Consider the following 17,221-nt stretch of genomic DNA (forward strand, 5'->3'; position numbering starts at 1 on the left):
TATAAAATAATATTTTCACAAATTACTAAAAAAAAGGAAAAATATTATAAATATTTTTTTTGTTTTTGTTTTGTTTTAATTTTAGTCAATAAATTTTTTTGCATAACTAGTTTAAAACTAAAAAAAAATGGTAAATTATTTTAAATACCAACAACAAAAGAAATGAAACATAAAACAAATATTTAACAAAAACTTAAAAAAAATATAAATAAATTGTATGTCTCCCAAAAATGTGTTTTATAGTGAAAAAAAAAATCGAAAGAAATTTAAAAAGAAGTGAATAAAAGTTAGACAAAATACCTAAATTGTTGTTGTTTTTTTTCAGAAGAAGGACCTAATTTACGAATTCCAGATTTATAGGAGTGGGAAGAGTTAAGACAAATATATGTAGTTTCTTTTGTGAAAGTCGTCATTTGAGTAGGTATCGACTACACTCAGTGGTTTTACTTACAAATATTCAAAACTTAGTTTGCTTTTGGGATAAGAACCAAGGATAAAAAAAAGTAAATAAAAAAAAGTTGGGTGGAAGGGTGTTTCGCGTACAAGAGGGAGGGGGTGAAGGTCAAAAATATACTGAAAAAAAAAAAAATGTTTGTCGAATATCATCATATGACACATATCTACATATTTTCAAGGTATTTTTTGGTGCTGTATCTAATGACATTAAAATAAAGTCAATACGATTGCTCTAAGAAAAATTATTGCCGATTAAAAACAAGAGTGCTTGTTTGTTGACTTCAACTGGTAAAATATAACCGAAACCCATGTGAAAAACATGCTACACTGACAAAATTCGGGAGAAAGTTTTTAGATAAAGCAGGGACAAAGGATTCATAAAGTTTTTAAAAACATTTTTGGTGAAAGGGTGTTTTTTTGGTGGGTTGAGTTGTGTGTGAGAAAGGTTTCATAACTGCTGACTTACATTTTGTTAATTTTTTAAACTTAGTGAAAAAGTAATGTCTGTTATTAGAACTCAGAATCAGCAGAGTCTATAAAATTATCTTCAGTGAAACGGTTTTTTTTTTTATGAAATGATGAAATTCGGAACTAGTACCACAAAAACTGGGACAAAATTGTTACACCAATGAAAATTGGTACAAATGTTTGATTTATAACAGAAACCAAGAATCTAAGTAGTCTATAAAAATAATTTAGGTGAAAGGGTGTTTCTTTTGGGTGTAGAGAAAATATGGGAAAAAGTGTGTAATATGAGAATATAATACTAGTGGTACCCTATTAAATTCAGCAATTATGTTACTTTTATAAACAAGAATCTAAAGTGTCAATAAAAATATTATGTTAAAAGGGTGTTTTTTTAGTGAAAACAAAAATTATGGGTCACTCTAGAAACATTGAGTTTGGGATAAAAAGCAAGAATAAAGAGTTTTCATACAAAAAATTTAGGAGAAAGGGTGTTTTTTTTCGAAGACGCAGTAAAATCTTTAATATGAAAATTTTTTGTATGAAAACTCTTTATTCTTGGTTTCTATCCCAAACTCAATGTTTTTAGGGTGACCCATAATTTTTGTTTTCACTAAAAAAAAAACACACTTTTAACCATGATATTGGGTGTTAGTACAATCGTCTTTCTGCTTTGCTGCATTAATGAGCACACCAATTCTGCAGAATGTTTGCAGGCCTGCGTTAGTACAATTTTCAGCAGTCACTATGAGTGTTCATAAACGTCTGAAAAAAGATGTATAAAAAATGACCACAGAATGAGTTTTGTTTAATAAGCAAAAAAATTTGAACCACCCTAATGGAAATGTAAATTGTACGAAATTGTGCCCAAACAAAAAAAAGGGTTGTCTTTATATAGATATATTTTTTTACATTATATTGCCCTACCGTGAGTTTCACGTGGATATTTTTCCACCCGAAATATTTTTGTTCGCCTGGAATTTAAAAAGCTATCATGAGTTTCAATCGAAGGGAATTTACATTTTTCGCTAAGTTTCTTGTACCTAATGACGTTAAAAAATCTTCACTTTCGTTTTCTATATGCAGCAAAAGTAAGTAATGCTCTTGCTATATATTATCCCGATATAAATGACAGATGGAGCGTAATAACTCTTGTCAAAAATTCCTAAACGCATCATATCGGCAGAATATTTTTTCACCAATGCAAACCTCCATTGCAACAATTCAAGCGCAAAATTTCTAAACAAAAATAATCTTGATGCGTTAGTTACTGATCTTGATCACATTGGCATGAACTGTGTAACGCTTACGCACATTCACATAATTATACAAAAAAGCAGTCATGCATACATTATTTAATGTATTTAAATGAATTTACAATGCGGGTTGGGGTTTAATTTATCTGAAAACACCTGCAAATTATCACTTATTTATTATCGTTATCAACGAACAGGCATAACTAACATAATTGTGGTAGGAATGATAATTTGGCTGAATTTTTTATTTTACTTGTTTTTCGCCACACTAACACTTTTTATAAAAAAAAAAAGAAAGAATGAGATAATTTGTAAGAAAGCTTTACTCCTCGAAAATTATGGAGTTTACTAATGCTCAAATATGAACTTTGTTTGTAATTTCTCATTATCTAGTGCAATGAAAATAATAAAAAAAAAATAGAAATCTGCAATTTTTAAATTGTAACGTATTATTTAACATTAAAAATGGTAGCTTTCTCAATTTCCGGTTTAGAATGAACTCAACTCACCATTTCTTAAATTATCACCATTCACCACTCATGAAAGACTACCTATCTCTTTTGCCATCCATACTGTTATTTCCTTCTCACATTGACACAAAAACCAAAAAAAATTAAATAAAACAAACCTGTTATCAAATATACTGTTGCTCTCCTTCCACCTGATAATATCTTCCTTAAAATATTATTCTCCTCTCCTCATTGCATTCAACAAGTGGTCATCTTTTTTTTATATCTAACCTTTCTTCTCTGTCTACCAAATTTTTACATCATTTCATCTCTTTTCAATTAAACTGCATTTCTACAAAAAAAATCTACAAAGCAAAGAAAGAACGGAGAAAACAACATCAAAGTTAAAAAATTTAACAGCATTATTCGAATTGCCGTCAATCCGAAAGGACGTTCGTCGTTGGTTGTGTGCATTTTTCTTCTTCTTCATTCTCTGCTCCGCCGTTCGTTCGTCATCGTTGGTTGTTGTCGTCGTGCTGGTGTGTTTGAGACCATTTTTTTGATTCAACTCAAAGAAAAGAAAAAAAAACATGAAACTTCTTCAAGCTTAAGAAATTTCAAAGTTTTTAAATAACTAGATTTTTAGCCAAGTGCAAGTTGAAGCCGGATTTGCTTCCCAAAAAAAAAAAGAAGTGTCGTATTACAACAAAAAAATATATACAAAACCACTACAAAGTAAATGAATTTCAATTTCAAATAAAAAAAAAAAGTTGTTTGTTTTTCTATTCGACAATCGACAAATGATTTAAGTAGATGACGACTGTTTCTTCTTCTAATCACAAAAAACACAATCAAAAGAGAGAATCACGTTGATTATTAATATATTTTTTTTTTTGTATTAATAAACCTAAAATAGTGCTAGATTTTATGTAATCAGTTTTTAGGTTTTTATATTGTTTTTGTCATCATTCTTTATTGTTGTTGTTGTTGTTGTTGTTGTTTTATTTATTCGAATTTTACTTGGCTTTGTTGTTGTGTGTGCGCAAAATTATTTTTGTGATTCATTTTTGCAAAAAAACGAAAAAAACCGAAAAAAAAATTCCTTAGAAATTCAATACAAAAAAAAAGTGCAATCGAGGAAGTAAGAGCCAAGAATTTCTGTTGAAAAAAAAAAGAGTTTAAAAAAAGAAGAAGAAAAGAAAAATTCCTATCTTTTTTTTCGTTCGAAATTGATGCAGGTTCGGGAATTCTAATTCATTCCATTGAATCGGGAACAAGAACGGGAAATTTAGTAAAAAAAAAAACAAAAAATAAAAGAATAAAATTGAGATCAAACTTTGAAAAATTGTTTTTGTTTTATTTGAAAAACGTCTCGTTTTTTTTTGGAGTTGCGACTTGGTTTTGGTAGTGACTAGTGAGTTGAGAAACTAGTTGGACTGGTGGGACAACAAAACAACAAACTAGTTGGAGTTGACTGATGCTAATGTTGTTGTATGGTTGATGGTGGTTCACCTCAACTTTTTAGAAAAAAAATAAAAAAAACTAAACAACATCCATCGACCTTTCTTTTTATTATTTTCGCGTGGAACGACCACTAAATCATCTTTTAAACAAATTAAATGGAATAATAATGTCATGGGATCTTGTACTAGGCGACACTTTTTGTTGTCAACATGTTTTCTGCAATTGGTAAGTATTTTATGTTTTATTTTGTTTTGTTTTTTTGTGGTGAATCTTGATGGATATTTAATTATTTTTAATATGTAAATTTAAGTTCTTTTATTATATGAAGCTGTATTATTTTTATAAATAAAGTGAAAACGTGTAGTTAGATTAGGTACCTACTTTTCTTTGAATTCTCTTTCTATCTTTTATTATTTGTTTTAGGGTTTATAGATAAGATTACCAACAAATTCTACTTTCTAGCGTAACGGGTACAATGGTTGGCACCCCCAAATAAGCATTTTTTCACTTTTAATTGCGAATTACTTTCGCATTTAAAGAGTTAGGAATATGTTTATGTCAAAGTCAAATTAAAGTTTAAAGAATTTCTGACTTGAATGTTATTAGAAAAAAATGTTTAAAAAACAAAGACTATTTATAGCAGAATATTAAAGTAGGAAAAGCTACCCAAAAGGTACAATCATTGGCACCCAGGTACAATTCGTCGCCTTAAAGCAAAATTGTTCTAAGGCTCAATTTATTCACTCTCCATTTTATAACCAATCAAGAATTTATTACAGTTTAAGTTTGTCTCAAAACTTTTTTTTCTGCGGACAACCGTTTTTCCACAATTTTGCATCAAACACAATTTTCTTCGTTTTTAAGTTGTTTTTTACGCTTTAATTTTTAATTTAATTTAATTTAATTAAAGTAGAGTTTATTTTCATAAAAAAAAAATAACTTTTTTTTTCATAAAAAAGACTTATGAAATACCTAATTAAAAAAAAAATAAAAAAACTGAGTGAATTAAAAAAAAAATTATTTTTAAATACAAAATTAGTTTAAATGAATTAAAAATTTTTCTGAGCTTTACCTATTTGTTCTTTTCTTAACCACAATAGCTCAGAAAAAGTTTTTAATTCATTTAAATAAATTTTGTATTTAAAAATTATTTTTTTTTTTTAATTCACTCAGTTTGTTTATTTTTTTAAATTAGCCTTTTTTATGAAATAAAACTTATTTTTTTTATGAAATTAAAGTGGGGTTTAATAAAAAGGACAAAAAATTACTACTCATTAACGTGTTTTTTTGACTTAAATGATATGAAAGTGTAAAAAACAACTTGAAAAACGAAGAAAATTGTGTTTGATGCAAAATTGTGGAAAAACGGTTGTCCACAGAAAAAAAAAATTTTGAGACAAACTTAAACTTTAATAAAAACTTGATTGGTTATAAAATGGAGAGTGAATAAATTGAGCCTTAGAACAATTTTGCTTTAAGGCGACGAATTGTACCTGGGTGCCAATGATTGTACCTTTTGGGTAGCTTTTCCTAGGACAAGAGAGCAAAAATCATAAAAACCGTGGTAACTCGAAAACGGGACGAAAACGAGAAAATTACCTCTTAAGTTTTTCGACTTAAAATGACCTCAGGAATCCATGGTTTTCATTTGGGGCGGTGACTGTGGGACACCCTGTATATACAAGGCTTTTAGATAATTTTTGCTTGTCAGACTTCAAGTATAATTATTTGTTTTTCATTTTATTGATATACACTTAGGAGCAAAAAACGGAATCAAATAAATTATTTATATTAAAAACAAAAATTGCAATGGATAAAATAATGTTTCTTCAAGTCTCATGGTTTCATTTAAAAGCTTGAATTTTTTACTTTGAATTGTTGGTAAAAACATAAAAATGCATACGATAGTAACATCGCTATCTGTCAATAAATTGTACTTCAATTTTATTTAAATGTTAAATTTTCTTGATATTCTCTGCTTCAATTTCAGTCTTTTTTTTTCCTTACGTTACCATTGATGTTATCTGTCAATAAATTGCACTTCATTTTTTAAAAAAGTTAAATTTTCCAGATACTCCCTGTTTCAATTTCAGTCTTTTTTTCCTTACATGCTTCATTTATGTTGATTGGATCTTTATAAAGTGCACGGGTTTTTAAGTTCCTAGCATTGATTTAAAGCTTTTGTTTCAAGCTTTTCAATGGTACAATTAACATTCATGTACGTAATTACATCCTGACCAATTATCGTTTTTAAAGAACGAAAAGTTTGATTCCATTTTTTTGCTCCTAAGTGTATTTTGTTAAAGGAGAATAGGCAAATTTGTATGGAACGTGGACATTATGCGGCCATTAATGAATTTGTTGTTTTATGATGTAATTAAGTCTTACATATGTATTGCAGAAGTTTTATCCTTGTGACGTACTTCAAAAACGGATAAAATGCATTTTTGCATTTCACACTTTTTGCAGATTGCTCAATGTTGCAACTTTGACATGTATTTGAAGAATATCCAACCATTAGAACCCAAACTATAAGCATTTTAAAACAACAATTTCAAGCCTATTTTAAGAGTTTCGTTTTTCAATTTTTTGTTAGTTTGAATTGTTTGAAAACTTTCGAACAAAATCTTGAAGTGGTTGACTTAATAAAAATCTTATATTATGAGTTCTATTGGTCGGATTTTTAAGATAATTGTCATCAGACTCAGGAAAAATTGTATGTTCCAAATAAAAATATGAATTAATTTGTCCTTCATACATTGAACAATGCATTAACAAAACTAATACTGCATTATCTTGCATTTTTAACGCAATACAGCGAAACGTCCATGGTAAAAGTTTTTCCTAGGTTATAATTCTTTCATTTGATACAAGTTTCATTAATAGCCGCTCAACGTCCAAAATGCCCATTCTCCTTTGTAATAACATACAAATTAAAAATGTATGCCAACTGGTTGTCTCTGTGAACGTTTCATGTGAATTTTTGTTGTTAAGTGCTTTAATTTTAAATCGCTAAGTTCAAAATTAAAAGAGCCAAATTCCGATAAATCGGAAATCAAAATTTTAGGGAGCGAGTGAAATCTTCAAGGAGCCTGTTTGGCGATAAATAGCCGGCTCTGGCAACACTGCTTTTTTCTAATACTATGTTTCCACCTACCCTAAATTTAGATTTAGCTAAGTAGATTTAGAATAAATCTCGAGATTTAATTTAAATCTACTTCGCTAAATCTCATATTTGGGTTCAGCTACCCTAAATCTAAGATTTTCACCTACTTTCAATCGGAGATTTAGAATAAAACTCGAGACTTATGCTAAATCTACTTAGCTAAATCTCGGATTTAGGGTAGGTGGAAACGTAGTATAAGAAACTTCTTTATTTTTTTGTTTTTACGTTGCTGGGATTTTTAATAAATTAATTTATGAAACATTAACCATTCGTCTAAAGATTCTCGCTGAAAAGGAATATGGTTAAAATGCTACGTATGCAACAGAACCCAACAAAAGAAAGCATTGAATGAATTATGAATATTATGAGGTTTTGGAAGTAAAATTTGAAGAAAATATAACCTTAGATTTTGAATTGAAAAGGAAGAAGTAAATTGAAATAAATTTGGAGATAATATCAAAGAAACAGCAGAACTATTGAAACAAAAGTATACTGAAAAACTACTCACACCTACTCTTCATAAAATATTCTTTTAATATTCAAAATATCATCGAATCACTATCACTTCGAGAATTTTCAGAAAAAGTAGGTAAAAGAGTGCAAAAATAAAGACTATAAAATATTTAAATATTTGTTAGACTTTTACATCCTAAAATGACGTTTGTTCCCTACAAAAAACTTCATTTAAAATTTTAAAAACTTGTTAAATGTTTATGATATCAGCCATTAATCTACCTACTTTACCTATTAGAAAAAACTTTCGTAGATTTAATTTTTCTAACGAATTTTATTAATTCTCTTGTTGATTCTTGTGTTGATTTTTTTAGAGCAAATTCTTAGCCCTTTGAAGTAAATAAATCACATTCGTATGCAATTTGTTATCTGTCAAAGTTCTCCACACAACCGACCGTTCAAGGATGAAATCTAATCCCGATGAGTTTAATTCGCACGTGTCATTGCATTCGATTGGGTTTCAATTACAGTTCATCTAATATAAACCAAGATTCAAAAACCACACAAATAAAATTGAATAAAAAAAAACATTGACAGGGCATCTCTCGTAATGGTAACTGTGACTGTTCTAAGACAACAAATGAACGACAATGATATAGTTCTCAGAGTCTCGTCACAATCACATCTCGGTGATGTGGAATTATGTGGTTGAGCAAAAACATCAACCACAAGAAGTTGTTTTGATTATTCAACAGGGACGACATCCCTGCTGCTGCAATCAAATGCTCTGCAGTCGTACCGTACACTTTGAATTTGAATGAACACAAAAAAAGAACAAAAGAATCTCCTCTGCTTCATCGTGTCGTCCAGTAGTATCTTCGGTATCCCACTCAATACCACATTACACGGAAGGAGCAAGCACATTACAACAAAAAATAATCTCTTGCAGTGGATGATAGCATCCTTTTTCTTTATAGGGGGTAGAGTACCAAAGTCACTGAAGGTGATATTATGTTGGAGGTTTAGGACGGATCGGCTTTCTTTTATATATGCACAATCTGTGCAGTGTGCATACAAAAATACCTTCATTCTCTGTTCTACAATCTATGTTGACACGATGGCCATAAAACATAAAACAGTCGTCAGTCAGAAAGATCCTTGAATCATGAGGTTGAGAGGGAATACTTGAGTTAGAGGCATGTGTTTTCACTAATTCATTAAAGTGGGTCTCTGCCACACCAACACACTAACCATTCCACTGACGACGACACGATAGGAAACAAGCTTTGTTTGTTTGGAAAAGTGGAGGAGATAGAGAATGGAACGACAGTGACTTGGGTTGAATATGTTTTGTTATTTTCGTGGTACGGAAATGTGTTGTTTTTTCATTTATTACAAGAAGGAGGGCGAAGGGTAGAGATTGCGGTTGTAAAATTTCTCTAATTGTGAATAACACTTAACCCAATTTGTGTCCTTTATGAGTTTATTAAATCAAATATATTTCTGTTCTGTTCTCTGTTTGTGATATAAGAGGCAAACTTGAAGAGTACCTAAGCGGTAATGTTTTCATGACACAAATGTGCTTCAAAATTAAGTACACAAAAGGTTTGTAGATTTAATGCGCTATAAGAGTAATTTTTGAAAGGTAAAAGTTTGTGAATAGATAAAGAAAACCTAATTTTCAATATCCATACGTCATCACCACCGAACCAAATAGGTTCCTAGTAAGTGTACCTGTACCTGTACTTGACTTACTCTTCTACTGGAGGAGAATTTTTATTTTCTTTGATAAAGGAGAAGCTATTTTAGAAAAAGGATAAATGGGTTACAACATAACCCGTTTACCTAGAAAATAAAGTAAAATATTTGACTTGGAAAAAAATAAACTCGAACAAAGGATAAAATATTTGCCAAGAGCCAAAAGAAAAGAATGGGTGTTATATGTGTTGTGTTCATGGGTGAAACGTTGAACTGTCCTACATACACAACATGAAGTATTTCTTTTTGCAAAAGATTTATCAATTCAACTTTTTTATTTTTTTCATTGGATAATGGAATAAGCAATTTGAATGAATTGAATTATATGGTTCAAGCGGATGGATATAAATGAATACTTGCAACAAAATAAAACTCATTGTGTAGGTGTTAAATACATTTAGATACTTATTATAAGGGATTTTTCCTGAAAGCAAAAACTCGAAACTCCTTTATTGTAAAAGTTTGGAATGCATGGTTAAAAATTCTGTCGTAGTTTTTAAGACAATCTTTCAATAAAAAAAATTACTTTTTTTTTTCCACAGCTTTGAAATATTTTTTTTTCATTTATTTCAAATATTTCTGTATTAAAAAAAGCGCTTGATGCTTCTAAAGCTTTTTATGTATCTAGTGGAGAAACTTAAGCAAATTATTAGGGAATCCGGTTGAACATCTCCGATTTTGATGATCTTTTTTATCAAACGTGGGTAATTAAAAATACTTTAACCTCTATAGGTTAAAAATTGCCGACGTGGGTAATTAAAAATACTTTAACCTCTATAGGTTAAAAATTGCCGATGTTGCCGTATTGTTTTTTTTTTTCAAAATTAAAATAATTTTTTTTTAAATTTTTTTTTTGGTAAAATTTCTTAAATTAAATTATACCAAAAGGTTCCCTACGTAATTTAAAGAAAATAATATATGGAAGTAAGAGACAATCTTCCATCGTTTAAGCGATAAATACAATTTTCTGACAAACTGACTTCAAACACAAAAAAAAAATATTTTGAACAGAACGGTAACACCTACAATATTTAAAAACTAATTTTTTAAAAGCTAGAAGCTCATTCATAACCAGGGCTACCTTTGCGCCTCTAAAGAGGCGTTTTTCCTCTTTTTTTCACCCAATCCACTTTCCCTCCACTTTTTAAAAATTGTCAAAAAATCCCTCTTTTTGATATTTTGGTTCCTATTTTTCCTCTTTTTTAAAATTATGTACGTTTGATTAAAAAAATTGACATATTTTTGAAAATCAAGGAAATGTGACCGATACCACTTTTAATTATAACGACTCAATTGTAAAAAAAATATACGTTACTGTTGTTAAGCGCTGATTTGATTTTTATAAGCTTATTTTTGATAAATTTTGTGTTCTTTTTTGAAGAAATTATGGACAGGCAATGTTTTTATAATGTTCTGTTTTTAAAATTGTATGAATACAATTTTAATTTTAAGAAATTCTGTTAAAAGGTTTGTGTTGCGGTTCGGAAAAGGCGCAAATGAGGTTATTCGTGTGACTGTCGTACTTAACTTATTCTATTTTCACATTTTTTTTTTGGGGCCTCTTTTTTTTATCAAAATCCTCTTTTTTTGCCTCTTTTTGAAAATCTACGAAGGTAGCCCTGTTCATAACTATTAAATTTAAATCTATTAAATTAAATGAAGAGTTTTTTAAATAGTTGTCCTCAAACTCAGAATTAAAAAAAAAAATGTTTCAAGAAAATTTTAAATGTCTTTTTTTTTCAAACTTTTTCGAAATAAAATAAAATTTATATTTTAAAATATTTCGGCCATAAATATTATAACTTGAATTCCGAAGAGGAAAAGGAAAAAATATTAAAAACTACTTCAATTTTATTGGATTTTTTTTGATAAAAACTGAATTTTCGTATTGAAATAATTGATTTTCTTTAAGACTTTGACAAATAAGACCTTCAAACTTTCGCTTTTTAACCTTCAACAATAACGACTGTTGAATAAAGAAAAATTAAATTTATATTTAAATGTTGAACTTTGGAAAACATTCCCCTTAGGTGAGTATATTTTTAAGAAAGTTGGCCACCTAGGTTTCTTTAGATTTATTTTATACCACAGGTGTTTAAAATTTTTTATAAAATACTTTTTTTTACATTTTGCATCGAAAAACAGATTTCAAATTTTTTTTAAGGAAAATGTGCAATAGATATGAAATTTTTAAAGTGTTTATGTACTCATCCAATTATTGTAGAAAATTATAAAAAAAAGAAATAAATAAAATTTATAAATTCGTGGTTGTAGTGAACTTAAACTTAAGATTTAACTTAAGGAAATCTTCAAAAGACACTTGGCAGTATTCGACACCAAGTAGTGTGGGACTCTTAACCACTAAAACCACCTCTTTATCAGGACCAATCTTGAGAGATCGACATCAGATTTTTCTTTCTTAACTTTGTAAAATCACTTTGGGGGAAGTTTAAACTTTTAATACTTTCCCATGTTTTTTTAGACCATAAGCTCATGAGGCTTGGTTCTTCTTAATCTCCGAACATGGTTTCTGGTATTCAAGACGGACACCATTTCAGAATTGGTATGACATTGCAGTCTCTGATTATGGGATACAGCGTATTTTTTAACAACTTCTGTAACCGTTTCTATTTGTAAGTCACGATGTAGATCGCTATTTCTTATGTACCAAGGTGCATTAACTATTCCACGAAGGACTTTGTTTTGGAATTTTTGGATGATTTCGGTATTTGTTTTCTTTGTACAGCCCCATAATTGGATACCATAGGTCCAAACAGGCTTTAGTACTTGATTATACAGCATTATTTTGTTTTGGGTTGATAAATCAGAGTTGTTACCAAGTAACCAGTACATTTTTCTATATTTCAAGTTTAGTTCTTCTCTTTTCTTTTTGATGTGCTCTTTAACTTAAGATGATAAAATTTAAAATACACTGAACGAAAAAAAGCCAATATTTTATGAACTGGTTGCGATAGAAATTTTTTCTATATATTTTTAGAACAGACATAAGTGTAGCTATCAGCCGTTTTAGAGTTGTTCATTCTCTATCGGACGGTGCAGGGTCAAAAGTCCACAGGCCAAAAGTCCATAATGGACTATTGGCTCACTATTGTGGGTTATAGCTCCACAAATCAATTATGGACTTACAACCCACCCAAGAGGGTCAAAAGTTCACACAAAACTCCTGTGGACTTTTCGCCCATCGATTAAAAATTTGTAACCAATTAGGAAAGCCAAAATTCATAATGCGGCTGAGCTCTCATCTTCTAAATTTCTTCTCAATATCTCTCCAAAACATAAAAAAAAAAATTAAGCAAATATCTTTTGAATTCCAGTGAAAATTACTTTAATAGTATTCAAAACTGGAGCACTCGTCGATTTATGGAAGTTTCTTCATTAAATGTTCTATTGGTGTGCCATATGAAATAAGTTCAAGTGAAATAAGACCAATTTCAAAAAATTGGTTTTACTTCAAATTTTAATTTTAAAAGCTATTTAAAACATTTGAATACATTAAATGAAAGCCCGTTTTGGCAATTGTATGATAATACCGAACACCAAAGATGTTTATGTTATAACTCGGTAAACGCGAAGCGGAAAAAAATTTGCTCACATGAGAATCTATTTAAATTGCACAAGCCAAACGCGAAGCGGAAAAAAATTTTGCCCACGGGAGAATCAATTTTGAGGTGTGAAAATAAAAATTCGCGCGAATTTTTATTTTCACACCTCAAAATTGATTCTCCCGTGGGCAAAATTTTTTTCCGCTTCGCGTTTGGCTTGTGCAATTTAAATAGATTCTCATGTGAGCAAATTTTTTTCCGCTTCGCTTTCCGCCAATCAATTAAGATTTATTTTTTTTTTAATCTCCGTGAGATAATTTAGCCCGTTTTGTTTGCGAGATAGTTTCTCAAATCAGTGGCGAATATCACTGTGAGACTCCAAACTAATCTTCATTTGAACAAAATTTTGTTCTACTTTGCTTTGTGCGAGTTTTTGAAAGTTACTTCAATAAGCTTTACAAACGAAACTCGAGTCAGTTGAAAAAAACATAAAATTTTCAAAAAAAAAAAAAAAAAAATATAAAAAAAAACTAAAAAATCAATTTACAAAAATATTCTTGAAAAAAAAAAATAAAGTTTCCACATTGTTTACAAATTAATATTTCTTAAGCACCTCCCACGTCTTTTTCGACATTAGGGAGTTCTGGCTCACTTTTTTGTGGGTTTCTGACACCCTTGGGTGGGTTGTAAGTCCATAATTGATTTGTGGACTTATAACCCACCCAAGTGAGTCAGTAGTCCATTATGGACTTTTGGCCCGTGGACTTATGGCCCTGCACCCTATCGGACACCTTGTCTATATTCAGACCTATTCTAAACAAAAATTCCCAGGGAAAATTTCCATTTTTTTTGCTTTCCCCATATTCTTAACCATTAAAGAACGAAATTAAGACTAAAAAAATAATGAAATTCCAGGAGCTTTTTTGATTTTTGTTCAGAATAGACCTGATTATGATGATTACAACTCAACTTAAACTTTTTGAATCGTTATACCTAAGAAACGGTGGGTCTTAGGAAAAAAAGTGTTATAACACTTTTTATATACCTATATAATAGTCTGGTCTACAATTCTTGCATCGAAAATTTTTTCATAAGACTTACCGTTTTGCTGAAAATAGTGAAAAATCAGTTTTTGTGACCTTTGATGCCAAGTAAATTTTTTTCCAGGTCTCGGATCGATGAGGACTTTTTAGATTTAATTTATGATGGTGTTTCCAACAATCCTACCAATTTTCAGCTTGCTGGGAATTTATGTAACCTCACCCCCTTTCAAAAAACATTGTAATCCCTAATATTGCCATTTTTGAGCTTTAGTTACAGATTTCCGATTACATTTTTGATCCTACCATTCAAGTTGTTTTGGAAGGCTTAAAGTTTGAAGTTAAAACTAAATAGCTGAAGTGCCTCAAGGCTCCATTATGTCTCCGACTTTGTTTTTCACTATTATTAATCAATTAACTTTTCTTGTTAACGACAGCGTTATAAGAATTGTGTGTTTATTACTATTTCATTATATAAGAATTGAATATCTTTTTTCTGTTTGCTTAATGCACTTAATTAAAAAAAAAAAAAAACATATAAAAATAAACACGAATTCAAATTTGAAAAAAAAACCTCCACCTTAACAGAAAATTAACTAAACCCTTCCAAAGATTCTTTAGTTACAGCAAAATTGTACTTTATTAAATATTCAAATTCAGAACATTTTTTGATTTATATATTAACCCGTATTATCATTTCCTATCATTAAACCATAGAATTTATTAGCAATTTATGTTAAATAAAAAAAAATACTAAAGCTTTTTTCCTTATATATAAAAAGTGCTAAAAAGTCGATAAACTTAGCGTCTATTCAACCCACTACAAATCTATTTCTAATATGGCTATGGGTCGACACACCTATAAAGTTGGAAGAAAAATACCCATTTTCAGCCTTTGCAATTATTACATTCAGTCTGTACTCAACTCAATGTTAATAATCATGTCAAGATCATTGCTAAAATGTACGCAAGTAGGTATCTTTCAAGAAGCATATTGCATGAAAAAGATAATAAACAAAAATCCACCGAAAGACCCCACAGCATTATTTTTGGTTTCGCATAGTAAACTCAACAGACTCAAGCTTGAAGTCGCAGTCATGCAGGCATTACTTTGTCTAATCCGGTTTTACTATGGCCTGTTTTTTGTTTTTGCTCTTAAGAAAGACTACGTCAATATTTCGTTGCGCTGCTGCTACTTCAGAGATGCTTTCATCAAGAAGGTGATTCAGAGTCAGATTCTGGCTTATAGTGAGTCTACCTATTTAGATACTTATACCTAAATCGTATATACGTTCATATATGGCGTCAAGCAAATAATAAAGAAAAATTTAAACTTTTTTTGTTGTGTTTTGCTTCTCTTTATCGTTCCCATCTCTTCTAAGTTTATTGTTGTTTTAGTTTTGTATGTTATTTGGGAATGGAGGCCAAGTATTTTAGCTAAAGAGTATTGATGTACAAAACTTGGCGACAAGCCCTTATGGCGTATATAATGTCATTTTGTCAATTCGACATACCAACCGACAAACAAACAGTGGCGGCAACTCGACGAGGCGCGTATCTTTCCAGTTTTCTCCACAACAACACACATATTAATAAAAAAGAAAGGAAAACAGGAAGTTGAAGATATGTACGTTTACGTACATTTTCAAGATGGGGAATGCCGGTGTTTAGGACCCTGGCACTGCCAACAGCCATTTGTTTTGTCCTGATATCCACAAACAGCTTCTACTTCAGTGTTGTTGTTCTTTTTTTTTTGTATTTTTTTGTTCGTTTTCTTATGTTTCGTTGTCTCTTCTTCGTTTGTTTTATTCAAACATTTTTATTCATTAGAATTTCTTGGAACGAATTATTTCTTCAGTTAATTTTTTTTGTAGGTTTTGTTGTTATATAAAAGGCTTTTGCTAAGAAGAGATAAGCTGGTAACAACAGGGATGGATTGCTAATAAAGTAAATAAGGCAATTCTTTAAGGGGGCCCTGTGTTTTTATCAACCAGAGCCCTACTTTTCGATATTATGATATGACTCTCTTCGAATTCAAGACTGTTAATTGTCTGATAACAACCTGCCAGTTAGTCAATGACAAGTATAACATTATAATTCAACAGAGGCCTTCGATGTTCATGCCTAAGTCCGTCCCTGAGTGTAAGAAAACTACTCTTTATGGTTGTAGGTGGTAATAAAGGTGAACATTCGTCACGAATAACACAATGAACTTGGATATGATAATGGTTGACTCATAATCTTTTTTATATTAAAGTAGCTAGTTGTAGGTAGTATGGAGTTGTTAATGAATTGAATAAAATTAAAAGTGTGATATGTTGGGATATGTTTTTTAATGAGCTGGCGGGTAGGGCAAATCTATTTGAGGTTTCAGGTTTATCATTTTAACAGTTTGTCTACCTTTTTTTATATATTTTTTTTTTTTTTTACTTTCATTGGCTAGGTGTTAAGGAAATGTTGAGAAATGTTAGCAATTCTTACGGTTTGGACTTTTGTTGATTAGGGAGCGTTTATTAGCTATCTTGTTGTATAGTTTTTATTCCTTCTTCTTTCTTTTTTATTTAATTATAACCGTTGTAATGGAAAGTCACTTTCACTGTGGGTAGTTGTAATTTAAGCTTCGGATGAATTCAATGTTGGTTTAGCAATTAACAAAGTCTTTAAAGAAAATGGTGTGGAATTGAGTGATAAATTAACACATTTTAATTGCGGTCAATTTCCCATATATATCTTTAGCATGAATAATTATGTTGTGTATATATTTATGTTTTATGCAACGGGTTTCGAAATATTTTTTTTGTTTAAGAACCTAGTTTTACCTTTTTATGACTTACATGGTCGTTCCAAATGATAGCCCTCAAACGGTATTAAAATAACCCACACGAAATAGCCTAATTGTTAACTTTATCCAATCCGTCTACAAAGGTTATCAAAACCTACACAAATAGTTTGAATCAACCAAAAAGCCCACATAAAAGATTAGATAAGGTTTCTTAAAATTTAAACACAAATTTAATTTGTTCGTCAAGTTAGTTGATTGTCGTAGATTTATAGTGAAAATGAAAATTGTTTGCAGCAGTATTTCCTTTTTTGGCTCTCAAATTACACTAAAATTTTTAACAACGCCCAGGCAAATATGCATTTGCTGCGG

At 30.0% G+C, this 17,221-nt stretch overlaps 1 protein-coding gene across 2 annotated transcripts in view; it reads left to right on the forward strand.

Annotated features, from left to right (window-relative positions):
• Positions 1-3,610: 3,610 nt before the first annotated feature.
• Positions 3,611-17,221, forward strand: part of LOC129907433 (sodium/potassium-transporting ATPase subunit beta-1-interacting protein) — a 113,981-nt gene continuing 100,370 nt past the window's right edge. For both annotated transcript variants that reach the window (XM_055983648.1, XM_055983647.1), the window contains exon 1: positions 3,611-4,315. In XM_055983648.1, the coding sequence (XP_055839623.1) occupies positions 4,262-4,315 (54 nt within the window). In that variant the 5' untranslated portion in view covers positions 3,611-4,261. The remainder of the gene's footprint in view (positions 4,316-17,221) is intronic.

Source organism: Episyrphus balteatus, chromosome 1 (assembly GCF_945859705.1).
Source record: "Episyrphus balteatus chromosome 1, idEpiBalt1.1, whole genome shotgun sequence".
Taxonomy (NCBI): domain Eukaryota; kingdom Metazoa; phylum Arthropoda; class Insecta; order Diptera; family Syrphidae; genus Episyrphus; species Episyrphus balteatus.